At 35.4% G+C, this 16,395-nt stretch overlaps 1 protein-coding gene across 6 annotated transcripts in view; it reads right to left on the bottom strand.

Moving 5' to 3' along the window:
• Reps2 (RALBP1 associated Eps domain containing 2) overlaps positions 1-16,395 on the bottom strand; it is a 208,361-nt gene that overhangs the window by 72,765 nt on the left and 119,201 nt on the right. For 3 of the 6 annotated variants that reach the window (XM_047535932.1, XM_047535933.1, XM_047535937.1), the window contains exons 9-12: positions 15,434-15,528; positions 9,545-9,614; positions 7,936-7,989; positions 3,204-3,249 (exon numbers count right to left, since the gene is read on the bottom strand). In XM_047535932.1, the coding sequence (XP_047391888.1) occupies positions 3,204-3,249; positions 7,936-7,989; positions 9,545-9,614; positions 15,434-15,528 (265 nt within the window). The remainder of the gene's footprint in view (positions 1-3,203; positions 3,250-7,935; positions 7,990-9,544; positions 9,615-15,433; positions 15,529-16,395) is intronic. The other 3 variants (XM_047535934.1, XM_047535935.1, XM_047535936.1) reach the window with 2 other exon arrangements.

Here is a 16,395-nt window from a genome sequence, read left to right as displayed (position 1 = left end):
GAAGGGAAATAGCAAAACTTTACTCCCAGAGTTGGGTTCAAATGGAAAATATCCCCAAAGTCAAAGTGACTGCAAAGGGCTGACAGGCTGCCAAAAGTAGCCATAAATTCTATTATCTCTTAGAAGCCACTATGTATAATAATTGTCCAAATACAACCGTAGATTGGAGTCTTTTTTACCTCTTTGCTCTTATTACACCATATACCTAACTTTGTCCCCCAAAAGCTTTGTGTAGATTCAAATAACTTTCTATTAGAATTGTTAATAATAGTAACAAGACTTTCAGCTTAGGTTTTTCCATGTTTTAATAGAAGAGCTTCCTGGTATTAACTGATTGCAGAATGTTTTACAGTTTACTTGCAAGTGTGATAACAGGCACATATGGAATTGAAGAGCAAGAATCAAATATTCAAAGGAATATGCCATAAATGAAATTTAGGAAAAAAACATATATCAATAAGCTGAGGGATTCAAATTGTCTTGTCCTAAGAAATAAGGCATTTAGGGAAACATTCAAAGCAAAAGCTTCAACTTAACCCTCTTCCTTAAAGTTCTGCAAGGTGCAACTTCTGAGACTGTAATTCTAATAATGACATTTAAGGAAAAAGGAACTGAATAACTTACCATTACCAAAGGTCACACAGCTAGGAGTTACATAAGTTCTTTCAAACTTCAATCTCTGCTTAAAAATTCCATTTTTGAAATGTTTTTATATGACCTATGAGCCAGGCAGTAGCAGCTAGAATATTTATTGGAGACCTACTTATTTTCTAAATTAATTCAACTGCATACATTGACCTATTGCTTAGGAATAGGTCAAAGGATGGGTTCCCAACATGATGATCACAAAAAGGATACAGGAGGTGGATGTGCATAGTCTCTTCTACTCAGTTTTCCCACTAACTTCATGTCAAAGCAGAAAATTACCTCTGATTCAGAGATGTGTCCTGGAGACAAATTAACCTCAGGAAACTGTTCTTTGGCCTTAGCTATTAGAGAAGTACTTACAAAATTAGAATCTATCAATGACTATTAGGCCCCTAAGTTCTTAGCAGAGTTGCTCTTGACATAGCAAGTTTTTATTTTCCTCAATGAGTTTCTCAAGGTTTCTTTGTGGTAGTTAAGAGTTTAATCTGTCTTGCAAGGTTGTAATCTTTAATAAGGCCACCATGACATCTGATATGCTCTGGGGTGGTCCCTGTAATATAATTGGCAGGACAGGTAAGGAAAGGCAAGGACAGGCAGGAACTAGGAAGGATGAATGCTCTAACAAAGAAATTCCAAACCCTAGGTAAAAACTAAAAGAACTTTCTATGTCACATACAGCTTTTGAAACATCTTCCACTCAAGAAAGAAAGAATAATGTGTGTGTATTAAAAAATGTGTGTGCACCTGTAGGTATACACCCATGAACACTAACCCATACCACAAGCCTCATTTCCATTTCATGTCCATATATAACAGTGTGTGTTTATATGCTCATTTAGAAAGTACTAAATATCAAATAAGTGAGACTGTATAACCATGACAGCAACCAATTAAAACTTAAATGTACAGGGAACTGACAAAACAATAGACACAGTGGCATTAGAATGATCTTCCCTCTTTCTCTTATATTTCTACAAAGATTTACTTCTGTAAAAAGAAGAATAAAAATGATTTGATTCTCTTGTTCACAGTAAAGATCCAGTTTGAAATAGTGAAAATAAAATCATCTAAATTAGACCAGGAGGCCAATCTCTGAAAGAATAATATTAAAAATTTACTATACATATTAATAACAGAGTATGTGCCTAAGAAACTTTATAATTGCACTGACTTTGGGGAACAGAAGTTGTCAGCAAAAGCTAAAACTATGAAGTTCAATTTATGGTTAACACATAATATGTAAGCAGATTTCTATAATTCATAGTGGGTTTTCCCACTAGGAAAGCAGATAAAAATTACTATTTCCATATCCCAAAGCTAGTATAGTCTACTTTCTAAAAGATCCATTCATCCTTAAACTGTAAATTGATTAAAGAGGGACCAATGGAGTGGAGGGAGGGAAGTGGGGATGCTGGGGACTGATTTGGAGAGGGTTTTGTCCCATGCCTTTGTGATAATGTCAGGGTATATCCTTGTATTGTATATAACTAAAAAGAATCTTAAAAAATAAAAAAGAATAAGTAAATGTGTTAACACTGGAGATAAAGACTGACTATACCTTTTCTTCCTATTAAAATAAATTATTTTTTTAAGTAACAAATAGGTATATAGGAATATAGTTATCTCTTTTCTATAAACAAGGAAGCAAAACTTCAATTTGGAAAATGTAGACATAAAAGATAAACTAAGGGCTAAAATCTTTTACAATGAGATGAGATTTCTGTAAATACAGGCATTTATTTCAAGCATATTAACTACCATAGGCTTAAACTCACTATTTCAGGAATGTGTCTAATAGCCAAAGGAGGAAAAACAAGTCACTAAGAACCAAAGTAAAACTCAGAAAACATACATGGTAGTCTCTCTCACACAGGTCATACTTCTTTCTCAGCAGTTCGACTGCTCTGAAATAGTCCCAATACTATTCCTCCTCTTTGATGGATTAATGCTTTTAGTGTTTCTGTATTTCTTTTCTATTCCTCTGATTCTGATATCAACCACAATTCTGCCCTACTGGTTCTCCCTCTTTCACTAATGACTATTTTAAAAATGAAGCCGAGAAGAGACACTAAGATAATTTCAAAAAGACTATTAAGCACTGCTTACCTTAAGTTTTACACCTTCTTGAAATCATCAAAAGCATTTTTCCCTATTCTATATTTTATTCCAGACGTTTCTCACTTTTTGGTATTCACCTACTCATGATAGCAAATTTCAGTTGTTAGTTACGCATTAACCATATTCCCCTCTTTCCAACACCACTTCCTCCTATTATTTATCATCTTGCCCCAACTGGATCATCTCACACAATGTACTTCCTCTCAGGGGATTATAGAGGATCAGTCACTATTGTCTAGCACTAAAGACCACAGAAAATAAGAGGTTCCCTAGCAACACTCTGTGTTCCAACCAGGTCACTTACACCTAGTGAAATGGTCCATATCCCTAGTTTCAAATCTAAAGGCAAAGGAGATGAGTGTTTGGGTATGGGGGGTTTATTGCTAGACAGGGACAGGGCACAAAAGGCATTAAAGCAGAAATTAAATGAATACTACCTGGATCTTGGTCTTGCTTTGAGACTGTTGGAATCCTTAGGAGTTGCTGAAACAAAAGATTATTTGTTGTTTGGATGGGTTTCATTTCCGCAGGTAAACAGGGTTATATGCAGCACCTGGGCTCATACAGAACATATCAACAGGTAAATGTGAGGTAGAGTAGTCCATGTAGAGAACTTGAAGGTTTCCACATTTTCACAATTACCAATTTTATTTTAAAGCTAAAGGCACAACTAAAAGGAAAGAAAAACCAGTATAATTTTTCTTCTGTCAGAACACTATCCGAGAAGCCATTCTTCAAACCTAAGTTGATTAATGAAAATATCCCAGGATAAAAAGACAACCCTTTCAAAGGGTTATCTTTTATATGATTGGTCCATATTTGAGGGCTTCTTGGTCTATTATGATAGCCTAATAATAGATTTTGAACTAGGCTCCCCTGTGGACTAGGAAGAAACCTATCTAGGTACCCATTTTTTAAAAATATACTACCAGAGCAGCATGGTCACAATAAACCATAAATAGAAATACAGTTTCCTAATATTTCAATATTAGAAATCCAGTTTCTAAATTTAGTTCCTTCCAGAACAACAAAGTTCGTACAGGTAAAGGAAGTAGAGAACTGCTTTACAGCAGTAAGACCATGGGGTGACTGCTGGCCATGGAGCAGTCCCTAAAATCACCAAAAGCAATCTGAAGGCCACATTATGAAAGCAAACCAGCCTAAAACACCTCAACATGATCCAGCAGCAAAGCCCCAACAAGTAAGTTAAATGAAGCTATGCAGCTTTTCCCATAAGAAAATAGTCTTATGTCCCATGTCTCTGTGAACAAATCAGACAAAGAACATTATGGAATAAAATCACTGAAATATTTTTTCAACTATATGACTTTTCCTCATCAAATTTAAATCATAAGCTAACTTGCTCACTAAACACCAATAGAGCCTACTGTACCATCAAAGGTTATGGAAGTAATTAGAAACATTTACAAAAACATCACTCTTTTTTTGTTTTCCATCCTTTATGGAAGACAACTTCAGAAACCAGTAGCTATGTTAAGGTTTTGCAAACATTGCAAATTTTTCATTGTATGATGTCATAAAAATTCATACAAAGAGTGCTACTAATGAGGAACAAGGAGAATATAATTTGCTCTTTTGTTTTCACAAATTTTTCTAAAAAAAGAAAATGTCTCACTGCATTATTCCATCCTTTTACATTGCTCCAAAGATGAAAATCCTCCTTGGTTTGAAGCAGCCTGCTGAATTGATGATGATCATTAAAATCCTTGAGTTAAATAAGCAGGGTAGAAAAGGGAGTTGGAAGTCCTCATAAATGCTAACAAGGCACAAAGCAAACTACCAAGAGATATTCCCCTTAGACGAGACACATGTCTCAGCTGCAGAAGAGACACGTTTCTCCAACTTAAGCATTTTGGCTTCCTGTAGTGAGAACACGGGCATTTTTCAGTTTCAAACAACTGAAACACTACAACAGCCCCCAAAAGTATGGAAACCCTATGGAGTTTGAGTTCCTTCTTGCCATATTGCGTACCCACACCTGGATATAGAAGGAAAAATGCCTCGTTCCCTCCTTCAAACTTTAGGCAGCAAAGGCAACATAAAAGGGGCCCTTCTCCCAGTCAAAGAGCCAGGCCTGGGGCTGGGAAGCCAACGTGTGGCCAGACTCACCACATAGCTGGGAACAAGCCTCTGAGCAGGTTCACTACCACTGGCTCTGTATTTCTCTTTTCCCTTGGGTCCCAATGGGTAGGAGAAATTGGGTAGAGAAATCCTGATCATGTTAAAATACTGTTCCTTAAACCAGACCATGGTAACCGTTAATTCCTTTGTCAACTGTCATTATCTTTGTCTTTTTGCTGGTGCAGGGATGGGTGTGAAAGTAGGAGTGAGCCCCGCTAGTAAAAGATAAGACAGGCACACGGGCTGAGGGTGTGGATGAGCAATGCAGAGACAGGACCAGAGTCCAGGTTAGGAGTCCTGAAACCTTTGTGCTCCTCCTTACCATGATACTAATTAGCTATAACCTCCCTGAACCTCAGTTTCATCACCTATGGAGCAAAGGCAATAAAAATGGAGCCCCTCTCTCACAGGGACAGATAAGAAGGTAAAGGCATTAAAAAACCTGAATGCACTGTAAAATTGCAAGTTGTTACTGTCATAGAATACATAAATAGAAATACAGTTTCCTAATATTTCAATATTAGAAATCCAGTTTCTAAATTTAGTTCCTTCCAGAACAACAAAGTTCGTACAGGTAAAGGAAGTAGAGAACTGCTTTACAGCAGTAAGACCATGGGGTGACTGCTGGCCATGGAGCAGTCCCTAAAATCACCAAAAGCAATCTGAAGGCCACATTATGAAAGCAAACCAGCCTAAAACACCTCAACATGATCCAGAGACATCAAGACAAAGGCTGCCACTGTGTAATGTGCTTGGTTGAATTAGGTTGGAACAGGGTGTTGGAACAGAAATCTCTTAAGACACCACAAATATAAACACTTTTAGCAATCAAAAGGGTAAGGGAATATGGAAAAATATTAACAAGGAATGCCCCTACTCCCTGATAACACACTACCATCTCATCTATTACCTACCACATCACCTGCATTGTCTTTATTATCATTATTATTACCAAAATCATCAAGAGCAGAGCAGGGAGATGTGTCCCTATCCACCTGCAAAAGTATATCCAGGGTAAGTCGTGGTAAGTCTCCCCAGGTTTCAGACTAGAAGAGGCTGGACTACTCTATTATAGTTAGCTCTTCTATCAGTCTCCAAGCTCCTGAAGGTCTGACTCAGTGCATGTGAATATCTGCAAAAATGGTAAGGGTACAATGTGTTATGGATTCAAAAAGTCAATGGATGAATCACAGTTTCTCACTTAGCTGGAGAAAGGGAAAAATGACAATTTCCTGGAACACTCCAGGAATACCATCTTTCCAGGAAATGGGAATGGGAGGACAGAGAAATCTAAAGATTAACCCTCCAAAAGGCAGCAACTGAACTGAGGTGAATTGTTTCAAGACATGGATTGATAACCACAACTATAATTACCACCTTGAGACTCTTGTGTCTCCCATGAAGAAACCAAACATTTCCAAGGAAAGGGGATATTAAGTATGTTTGAAATGAGGAATTCCATCATATCCAGAAAGGGGCTGCAGTGGCTAGAATGAATCAGAAAACACACAGCATGTTCCCAGGCACAATATGAAACAAATTTAGATACACTTCATGTAGTCTGGCACACCTGTTAGGTTTTGCTTGGTGATGCCAAGTCCTAACCAAGGAACGTTAAAAATGAGATCTAAAGCTTATCCCTCAGAGAGCACTTGATCTCATGCTAAAATCCCTGGGGGGAAAAAACAGGAAGAGTCAGGATGCTCAAAGGTTATTGGAAAAGCATCCATCTAAATTTAAAGAGCTTTTACTAATTTCATGACATGAAGTTTACAAAGATTGGGAAGCATCCACTTAAGCACCAGAAATTAGAGCTGGAAAGAATTGGCCTTAAGCATTTAGCCTATACAAATAGGGCTTTTCCCCCTACGATGAAAGAATCCAAATGAGTTTCAAAAATCAAAATTAGGCTTGGGAATTCACGCCACTTCTAGAGTCATGACTGATCTACAATCTTAATTTTCTATTTTGTAACATCACTTTCTAGAGTTAGTGGTTCTCCAAATAGGCTACATACTAGAATCACCTCAGAGCTGACTAAAAATACAGATTTCTCAGGCCCTCATCACTAAAATCAAACATGTATTCTCATTCATATTATTTCTCCCCCTCTCTTTCTCTACACCCCTCTCTCTTCCTCCCTTGATCCCACCTCCTACTACTTCTTCTTTCTTCTTTCCACTATCCTTTATAAACCTTGAATGAACTTAATGTTTGGGAATATTTTATTAAAGCATTAAGTCTCAATATTATATTGATTCCTCTATTCCAAATTTAAACAAATAAGCCTGGGAAGATAGCCAGATAATCACAACAAACATGATTTACTTATTAAAAAAGGCAAGAGAAATACTAGTAAAAGAGAAAGCAGCAAGTTCTTTCATGTCCTCATAACCAGATCTCCAACTATTAATGCCTTCTGTAGCCACTCAGTTTTAAACTGGGTTCACCTTGGTTCAATGATGGCTCCATCAGAAGAGAGCTGAGGACAGAGGCCCAATCATTCTACATGGTTCCACAAACACAGTTCTACCTTTTCAAGAAAGGACAACATGGATTTTATTTTCTCCTCGGAATTCACTCCATGTATAAGTACATTTACTTGCCTTCCTGATGGTGAAGTATACAGAAAATATTTGAGATTTTTGGTTCAGAAATGGAAAATACCAACTCTGAGCCTCCACTTGATCTATTTTACAGTTCCTTGCTCTACACAGTAAGTATAACATCATGTTGAAATTATCTCAACCCCAAATCTTCTCAATTTTGTACTTTTTAGCAAAATCGTAAATTCAAAGTAAGTTATCCTATCAATGAAACCTAAACTCACCACTTAAAAACAAGTCAACCTCTTCTCATATCTAAAAAGAGGAAAAGGGTAGAAGGCCAAAAGGTCTCCTTATAATAAACACAAGACAAATATTTAGATAGAAACAGATATACCATTGCAGAGAGAGCAATCTTCTCACAACTGATTTTTTTAAGTAGAAATAATATAGAAAGTATGTTAAAATGGTTTTCTCCTACCTGAATCCTCAGACACGTCCTTTGGTAAGTCTTCATTGATAGTATTTTTCAAGGCTAGCGATGTTTGTTTCATTTTCAAGAACACAGAGAAGGAAAAGAAAAGAACAAAAAGCCTATAAAATTTTATTTCTGAGGTATATTCTGTTAAAATAAAGAATCTCTAGTTGTCACTTATAAAAACAGGTCTTCCAAACCTCTAAAAGTTGCTACAGCACTTATTAGAATAAAGAGCTCCTAGAGCATGGATATAAGCTCTCCTCATACACAGGGTAACACTAGAAAGAATGAGGAATTCCAAGGAATTCCCCTCTTTCATTCCTGACAGCCAGATCAATGACATGAGACTATCTGAGGGTGAAACCCAGGCTTCAGTGTTTTCAGAGCTTACCCAGTGGTGATTCCACTATGCAGTCAAGGTTAAGATCCGCCAGTTAGGAGAGTGATCAGAACACACAGGGCTACATCTATTTTGTCTACTTCTTCTAAGCAAATATTTAAATAAAAAGCATGAAATTATTGTTGCTTAATGGAAAATTTATTATTCATGTTTAGCCCCTATAAAAAACTGACTCAATGGCAAGTCTCAACAATAAAACCTGAAATAGCTCCACTTCAGATAAGTCTTTCTCAATCACAGGTAGTGAATCATTATCAGATAACAGATGGCATGCTGGCTTGAGATTTAGAAATTCTTTCTTCTTGCCCCCATTTCTTTGTTTTTTGTACAAGTAAATAATATGCACTAAATGAACTTCATTTAACTTTTCTCTAAATTTTAGGTGATGGAACATATCAATTTTGTGAGAACCAAATAAAACACTATATGAGGAAGGTGCTGGTAGATTATGAAAGCATTATACAAAGTATGGGGGTTTGAGGGGAGGGTCCTTCCTACATTTCTAGATATTGCAAGCCAATTCATCCCTGTGTTTGATAGTAGCTCTAACATGGAGAACTATGCTGCATGGCTTCTCAGCTGCTCAATGAGATAGGCAAATTGTGGCTGAGCACCATGTCAGACCTCCAGACCAAAAGAGTCACTGAGAAAAAGATAAAGTGCTGGCACAGAGGCTTGGTCCAAAAGAGAACTTCCTCATGGATTAGACCTGTGTACAAATGTACATTTACATTGATTTTCTAGGATCATATCTGCCAGCGCAGATACTGAGTTCTCTATTATTTCCACTTCATTTTCTGATTCATAAGAACAGATTCTACCGTAAAGTGTCAGAATAGCTTGAAATCAACAGTGACGAAGGGGTTAATGGTATGAGGGGATCTAAACCCTCAAGCTCTTGCTTTATAAAACTACAGTTTTGTTAAAAAAAAAAATTTCATGGGGCTGGGGTTGTAGCTCAGTGCTAGAGCACTTTCCTAGCATGTGTGGGCACCACATATAAATTAATGAATAAAATAAAGATCTATCAACTACTGAAAACATATTTTAAAAAAGAAAGAAAAAAATTTGAACTATTTCATCTATCCAAATGAGTTTACATGCTGAGAACTGTTCTCATGTGCTTTAGAAGCCAACCATTCCAAAAGAAGGAGATAAGGAAATAAAGGAAGAATGTCCTTGAAAGAAAAAAAAAACTCATTCTTTTCGTACCTTGTTTGTCATCACCAGTCACATCTTGGGTAGGAACAGGAAAATCAGCCACATCTTTAACAGATGTCTTCTTGGAAAAGAAAAGCAAGTGAATTATACAAGTTGGAACAGAAATTAAGTGATGTGCACATACGATGAAAATGTTTGAAAAGCTATGTTTTTTGCCAAAACTTCTGTCTTCAGTAATCTATAACATTTAATATATTTATTTGGTTATTTTAGGTTCCTAGTGAGATATAAGATAATTTCTATTGAATTTTTTCATATACAGAGGAAAGAAAGAATGATTCAGATCACATGTATGAATCCTACATTAAATTCAAATCTAGAGTGGGATTTAGCTAGAGAATTGAATAGCATTTGTCCAGTCAGTTAAGCATGAACCTGGCCTTTATGTATTTTTTCACAAGCAGAGAGAGGTTCTGATAAGTGGCCCCACAACATGTCATGCAGAGGATGTTCAACCCTGATTAAAATTTTACATCACTTAGTTTACTTTATTGATGAACAGATCAAATTTTTCTCCTAATTCACATATGAGGGAAGTTCTCAATTATAAGATGATTACTTAAATTGATCAAGTATAAATTAATTTTAAATTGTTTGAAATCTACTTAGGATAAACTTTCTTCTTATAAACTCTCAACATGCACACTAACTATAGTTAATAATAATGCATAGTATACTTCAAAATTGCTGAGAAGATCTTTTGTCACCACCCAAAATAAAAGAACTTCGTGAGGTGATGGATATGTTAATTAGTTTGATTATGGCAATGATTTCAGCATGTTTTTATCAAAACATTGTAAATATATATGATTTCTGTCAATTACATCTCAATAAGACTAGAAAAATATGCACTCTAAGACCTCTGATAAAATTAAATAATATTTGCTTTATTTTTATATATAAATTCTGGAAAGATAACTAAGAATGGAAGGTTAACAACTCACTGGAGCAGGAAAGGAATGATTGGGAGACTCATCAATAAACGGCTTGTGGTATTCTTTACATTTTGAACACATTAAAAAGAAAATGAAAAAGAAATTTTAAAATTCAAGGGAAGGAAATTAAATTCTTGAAACTGGTGCTCGAAACGGTTAACTGGTGGGGTTAGGGTTGTGGCTCAGTGGTAGAGGCTTGCCTAGCACATGTGAGGCACTGGGTTTGATCTTCAGCACCACATAAAAATAAATAAATGAATAAAATGTTTTTTTTAAAAAAAGAAACCTTTTCCTTTATAAAAAAAAAGGTTAACTTGTTTACCCCTCGAAACTTGAGCAATCCCAGAGAGATAAGCAATGCATCTACTTTTAAACTATTCCAAAAATTGAGGTTACAGTACTACTTGTGGTAACCTGATCTAGGATTTGAATAATCCTCAGTCAAGTAATTCCTGGCACTACAATGAAGCCTCCAGATAAAATTTTCTAATCAAAGTCAACTAGCTCCAAGAGAACAGACAATGTATCTTCACAGTGCCTTCTTTATTGTCTGCTCCCATGTGAATCATAAATCAGGTACCTTTGAAGAACAAAATGATATGTGAGGAGACAATACAGATTTTTAAATTCCATAAAGTTGGTTAGAAAATGTAAAATCTAAACAAACTAAATGACATCCCATGTTCATTGATCAGAAGACTTACTACTAAATGGCAGTATCTTCCAAACTGTTCTACACTCATTGCAATTTTTATTGTTTTACTGTGGAGGATTTTGGTTTGCTGTGTTTTTGTTCTGTTTTGTTTTGTTTTTTTGCAGGGGGACAGAATTTGAAAAGCTTGTCTTGAAATTCATAAGGAAATACGAGGGAGCCAGAATGCCAAAATATTCATGAAGTAGAAGAAAAAATATCACGTTTGATTTCAAAACTTACCACAAAATTACAGAAATCAAGATAATGTGGTACTGGCATAATCATAAACATACAGATATAAATTAAATAGAACTGAGAATCCCAAAATAAACCTATATATTTACAGGTAATTTATTTTCAACCAGAGTATAAAACAATTCAATGGGGAAAACTATCTTTTAAATAAATGGTGCTGGGACATCTCCATACCATACACAAAAGAATGAAGTTGGACCTCTTCTTTAGAGCTTATACAAAAATTAACTCAAAATGGATCACAGACCTAAACATAAAACCTAAAACTATAAAATGCTTAGAAGAAAACATAGTATTAAGTCCTCAAAATCTTGAATTAGGCAATAATTATTTAGACAAGACATGGAAGTACAAGAACACTTACAAATCAATAGTAGACAAACTAATTTAAAAATGGATAAAGGATTTGAATAGACATTTCACCGAAGAGACACAAATGGCTAATAAGCACATAAAGAGATGCTCAACATCATTAGTTATTTAGAAAATCAAATTAAAACCACAATGAGATGCCCCTTCATTCCATTAGGATGGCTAAAACGAAAAAAGACAGTAACAAATGAAACCAAGTATGGGGGTGAATTGGAACCCTCACACACAGTTGGTGCAAGAACATAAAATAGGACAGCTGTTTTGCAAAGCAGGTTAACAATTACTCAAGAACAGAGTTATAGTGCAACCCAATAATTCTGCTCTCAGGTGTGCTCCAAAGGAAAAGGAAAACATGTGTTCACATGAAAACTTACAAATGCGTTTATAGCAGTATTACTTATATTAGCCAGAAGAGGAAACAATCCAAATGTCCCCCAACTACTTAATAAACAAGAAAATGTGGTATATCCACATAATGAATACTATTCAACAACAAAAAGGAATGAAGTACTGGTACATGCTAAGACATGAGTGAATCTTTAAAAACTGCTAAGTTAAACAGCCAATCATAAAACACCACATACTATATGATTCCATTTATATGAAATGTCCAGACTAGGCAAATCCAGAAACAGGAATTACATTAGTGGTTAGTAGAGGATGGGTAAATAACTGTTAATACACTAAAAACTACTCAATTATATACTTCAGATGGGTATGGTTTGTGAATTATTTTGCAATAAAGTTGTTTTCAAAAACAAAGAAATTGAGTAATCTAAAAAATATTACTAAGGAGGAATATCCTTGAAATTAAATCTTTAATTATTTTTGTTGGTGCATTATAATTACATATAACAGTGAGATTCATTATGCCATATCCATACATGCACATATCATAATCTGGTCAATCTCATTCCCAGTACCTTCCCTTCCCCTCCTACCTCCCTCTGATCTAATTTCTCTTCTCTACTGATCTGTTATTATTATATTATAATTATCATTATTATTATTTTAATTAGTGCATTATAATTATATGAGAGCAGGATTTAATATGCTATATTCATAGATGGTCACAGTATAAATCTATAATTGAAAATAAGTATAGCTATCCTGTCCTTAGAGAAAGATGTACTGTAAGAAAACCTCTCATGACCTGAGACCTTGATCAGCATTTGTTCACAACACAAATACCTTTACTGGACTCATCACTCACAGGGGCTGGTACCAAAAACTATTTAAACTCCATGCATTTATGGTAGATTAAAAGACTGGTAGAAATAACAATGAGTAACAGTCTAGAAGAACATAAAATATTTAATCATTAGCTTCTAAAATCTGACCTATACTTCTTGAGTGGCCAAACCACCAATTAACATTATTACTTCATCTTTGAACTCTATTTACTACATTCATTATTTAAAAACACCTCATCTTCAAAAATAACAATTTGGTTGAAAAGGGGAAGGTGGCTTTTGTCATTTTGCTTTCTTATTTGGACAAGGAAAGAAAAAAAGACTAGGAAGTTTTTAACCCCTTCTCCCCAAAGGGAACAGATAAATTATATAAAAGTATACAAAACTTGTTGGGTGTAGTGGAACATGCCTGTAATCCCAGTGATTCAGGAGGCCACAGCAGGAGGATCCCAAGTTCAAAGTCAGCCTCAGCAACTTAGTGAGGCCCTAAGCAACTCAACAAGACCCTGTTTCTAAATAAAATACAAAAAAGGGTTGGGGATATTTCTTAGTAGTTAAGCACCCTAGAGTTCAATCCCTAGTACCAAAAAAGATATGAAGCTAGCTGCACATAACATCCATAAAGACAAATATACATAATGTCATGAAGGACAGAATGTGAGTGTCTGTGTGAATGAGTGTGTATGTGTGTGAAACAGACCTTATAGCCATGTGTATATTTGTTCTTCTTTACTTTTAGACAAATGATAAGTGACTACGTGAGGAAATCAACATGAGTTAGCAGCATAATTTCTACCAAAAACAGTAGTGTCTCTATTGGAAGGGTAAAGACCATCTAATACCGTGGTAAGCTGGAACAATATACTTATGCACAAAAAATTTTTAAATCACCTATCAATCAATCCCATAATTTTACAGAAGAGGGGCTACTGAATAAAGCACCAGGAAGGGTACAACTCAAAGAAAGTGTAGCAGAGCAGCAAAAAGAGATGTTCATCAGAGGGCCTGGAGAGGCATGTTTGATTGGCTCACAGGGAGTAAAGGATGAAATCAATAACATACATTTACATGCACAAGAGCCCTATAAGAGAGTAGCTAATCACACACAGTCATAAGAAATCAAAGAAATGTCCTGTGTCCTGCTTTGACTTACACCATCTTGTAGTGGTTCCAACTAGGATCAGAAGACTAATGGGAATCTGTAAATAAACTTCATTTATTTAGATGTCTTTATATTCTGATTTGATCATTACATTGTATACATGCACTGAATTATCTTACTGTACTTCATAAATATGTATACTATTATGTGTCAATTAAATTTTTAAAAATTTTAAAGAAACATCTCCTGTGCTTTGTTTTATTATTGTTGTTGTTTGGTTTATTATTATTATTGTTGTTGTTGGGATTGAACCCAAGGCTTTGTGTGTACTATTCTAGTATTGTACCACTGAGCTACATCCTAAGCCCCATCTCCAGACTACTTGTTAGAAAGGAAACTACAGGTATCATAAATAGCAATCACAATAGTAATAGTGATGGTGATGGTGATGGTGGTGGTGGTGGTGATGATGATGATGATAATTATAACATATTGGTAATGTTGACAATAACAACTCCAATTTATTGATCTATAGCTAAAGATCACTAAATTTGTGGCTATGTCCTTCCATTCATGGCTCAATATTGTGGGAATCCCAAGTTTCTCTGGGGATCACCCAAATCAGTGCTCATTTGATCCAAAAGTTTAAAACCCTGAGGGAGTTTGAATGTGATTTGGGGACCAACATACATCTCAAGCCTTGGTTCAAACTACCCTGGTTCGTTACACATTGATAATGTTTAGTTACTAAAAACACAAATTATTTACTAGGTTAAAGTAAATAACTTGGCTAACATTTTCTGGCTTAGTTTGGTTATATCTAAATTTCATCTCTAAAGGATCAAGAGATACTGCTTACTTCACCAAATGCAATTTAAGGGAGAAAAGAATAATTATAGGACCGGGTATGGTGGTGCATGCCTGTAATCCCAGCAACTCAGGAGGCTGAGGCAGGAGGACTGTAAGTTCAAACCCAGTCTCAGAAATTTAGTGAGACTTAGCGAGAACCTGTCTCAAAATAAATTTTAAAAAATGGCTAGGGATATGGCTCAGTGGTTGAATGCCCCTGAAATCAATCCCTGGTATCAATAATAATAATAATAATAATAATAATAATAATAATAATAAAAAGAGAGAAGAGAAGGGGAAGGGGAAGAAGAAGAGGAAGAAGAGCCAGTTTCTAGATTTGAAAGGCCAATTCTCAAAGTAATTAACAAGTGTGAACAGAAAATGTTATAAAAGTTCATTTTCCAGAGTTTATAAAGAACATAGGTTAATGATTTAATTCTATACACATCTTTATTTATTAACATCAGAAGATCTTTTTACCTCCATCCGATTCAAGTCACGTGGTTGTTGGTTTGCTGACATTGATTCAGAATAAGACTCAAATAATGCACAGTCCCACTTGGGCTTAGGAAAAGCTGAGAAGAAAGAAAAAGAACATTTACTATAGTCAGAGTAGTGTTTCTTATCGTGTTTCTATACTTGTTAAGTGTAACAACAAAATCTGTTAGCTCCTATGTACTACCTATAGCACAATCATGTTGAAGTAGTATCTTAAGTTCTTTACAAATACAACCCAGTAATTTCTATTATCCCCACTTTACACATGATGAAACTGATGAACAGGGAAGTGAAGTGACTTACTCAAGTTCAAGATAAATTTGTGAAATACTTATCTCTTTGTTTAGCAGAACCAACAAAAATAAAATAAATTCTTGGTGATTTACGAGGAAAGAAGAATCACATTATGGGTTTGTTCTAACATACAACAGTGACAGTGGCTGTTAATTGGATAGTCAAGTTAATTAGCATCAGGGAAAACCATGCTACTTGGGGTAAGCTAATTACCTAACAGCCAGGGTACTTCTCAGGAGCAGAATCTGCTTCGCCACTTTGTCACAAAGTAATTAGGAAATAGATAACAGGTAGAAAATTTGCCAATATCCTAAAGAGGAAAAGCAGAGACTGGGGTAGATAATAAACAGAAGCTACAAATCAAATTTGTCAAGATAAGCTACTAGGAAGTCAAATTTTAATGCAACATTTTAAAAAGACTTTTTTAAATCAAATGTGACAAATGGATTAGCCTTGTTTTTAATGTTTACCCACCTTCCTGCACCATTAGGGACTGAAATGCAAACTTCACTCTGCAATAAAGGACCAGCCCAGGTCTCAGTTACCACAGGAAGTTGAATATAAGCACTTTAACTTGTTCATTTGCTTACTCTGTTCTGAGTGTCACTGAATTTCAAACGGGGCAAACCATGGGCCTTGAGGATTTTTTT

Source organism: Sciurus carolinensis, chromosome X (assembly GCF_902686445.1).
Source record: "Sciurus carolinensis chromosome X, mSciCar1.2, whole genome shotgun sequence".
In the NCBI taxonomy this organism is placed as follows: domain Eukaryota; kingdom Metazoa; phylum Chordata; class Mammalia; order Rodentia; family Sciuridae; genus Sciurus; species Sciurus carolinensis.
This window is presented reverse-complemented; position numbering and strand designations above follow the sequence as displayed.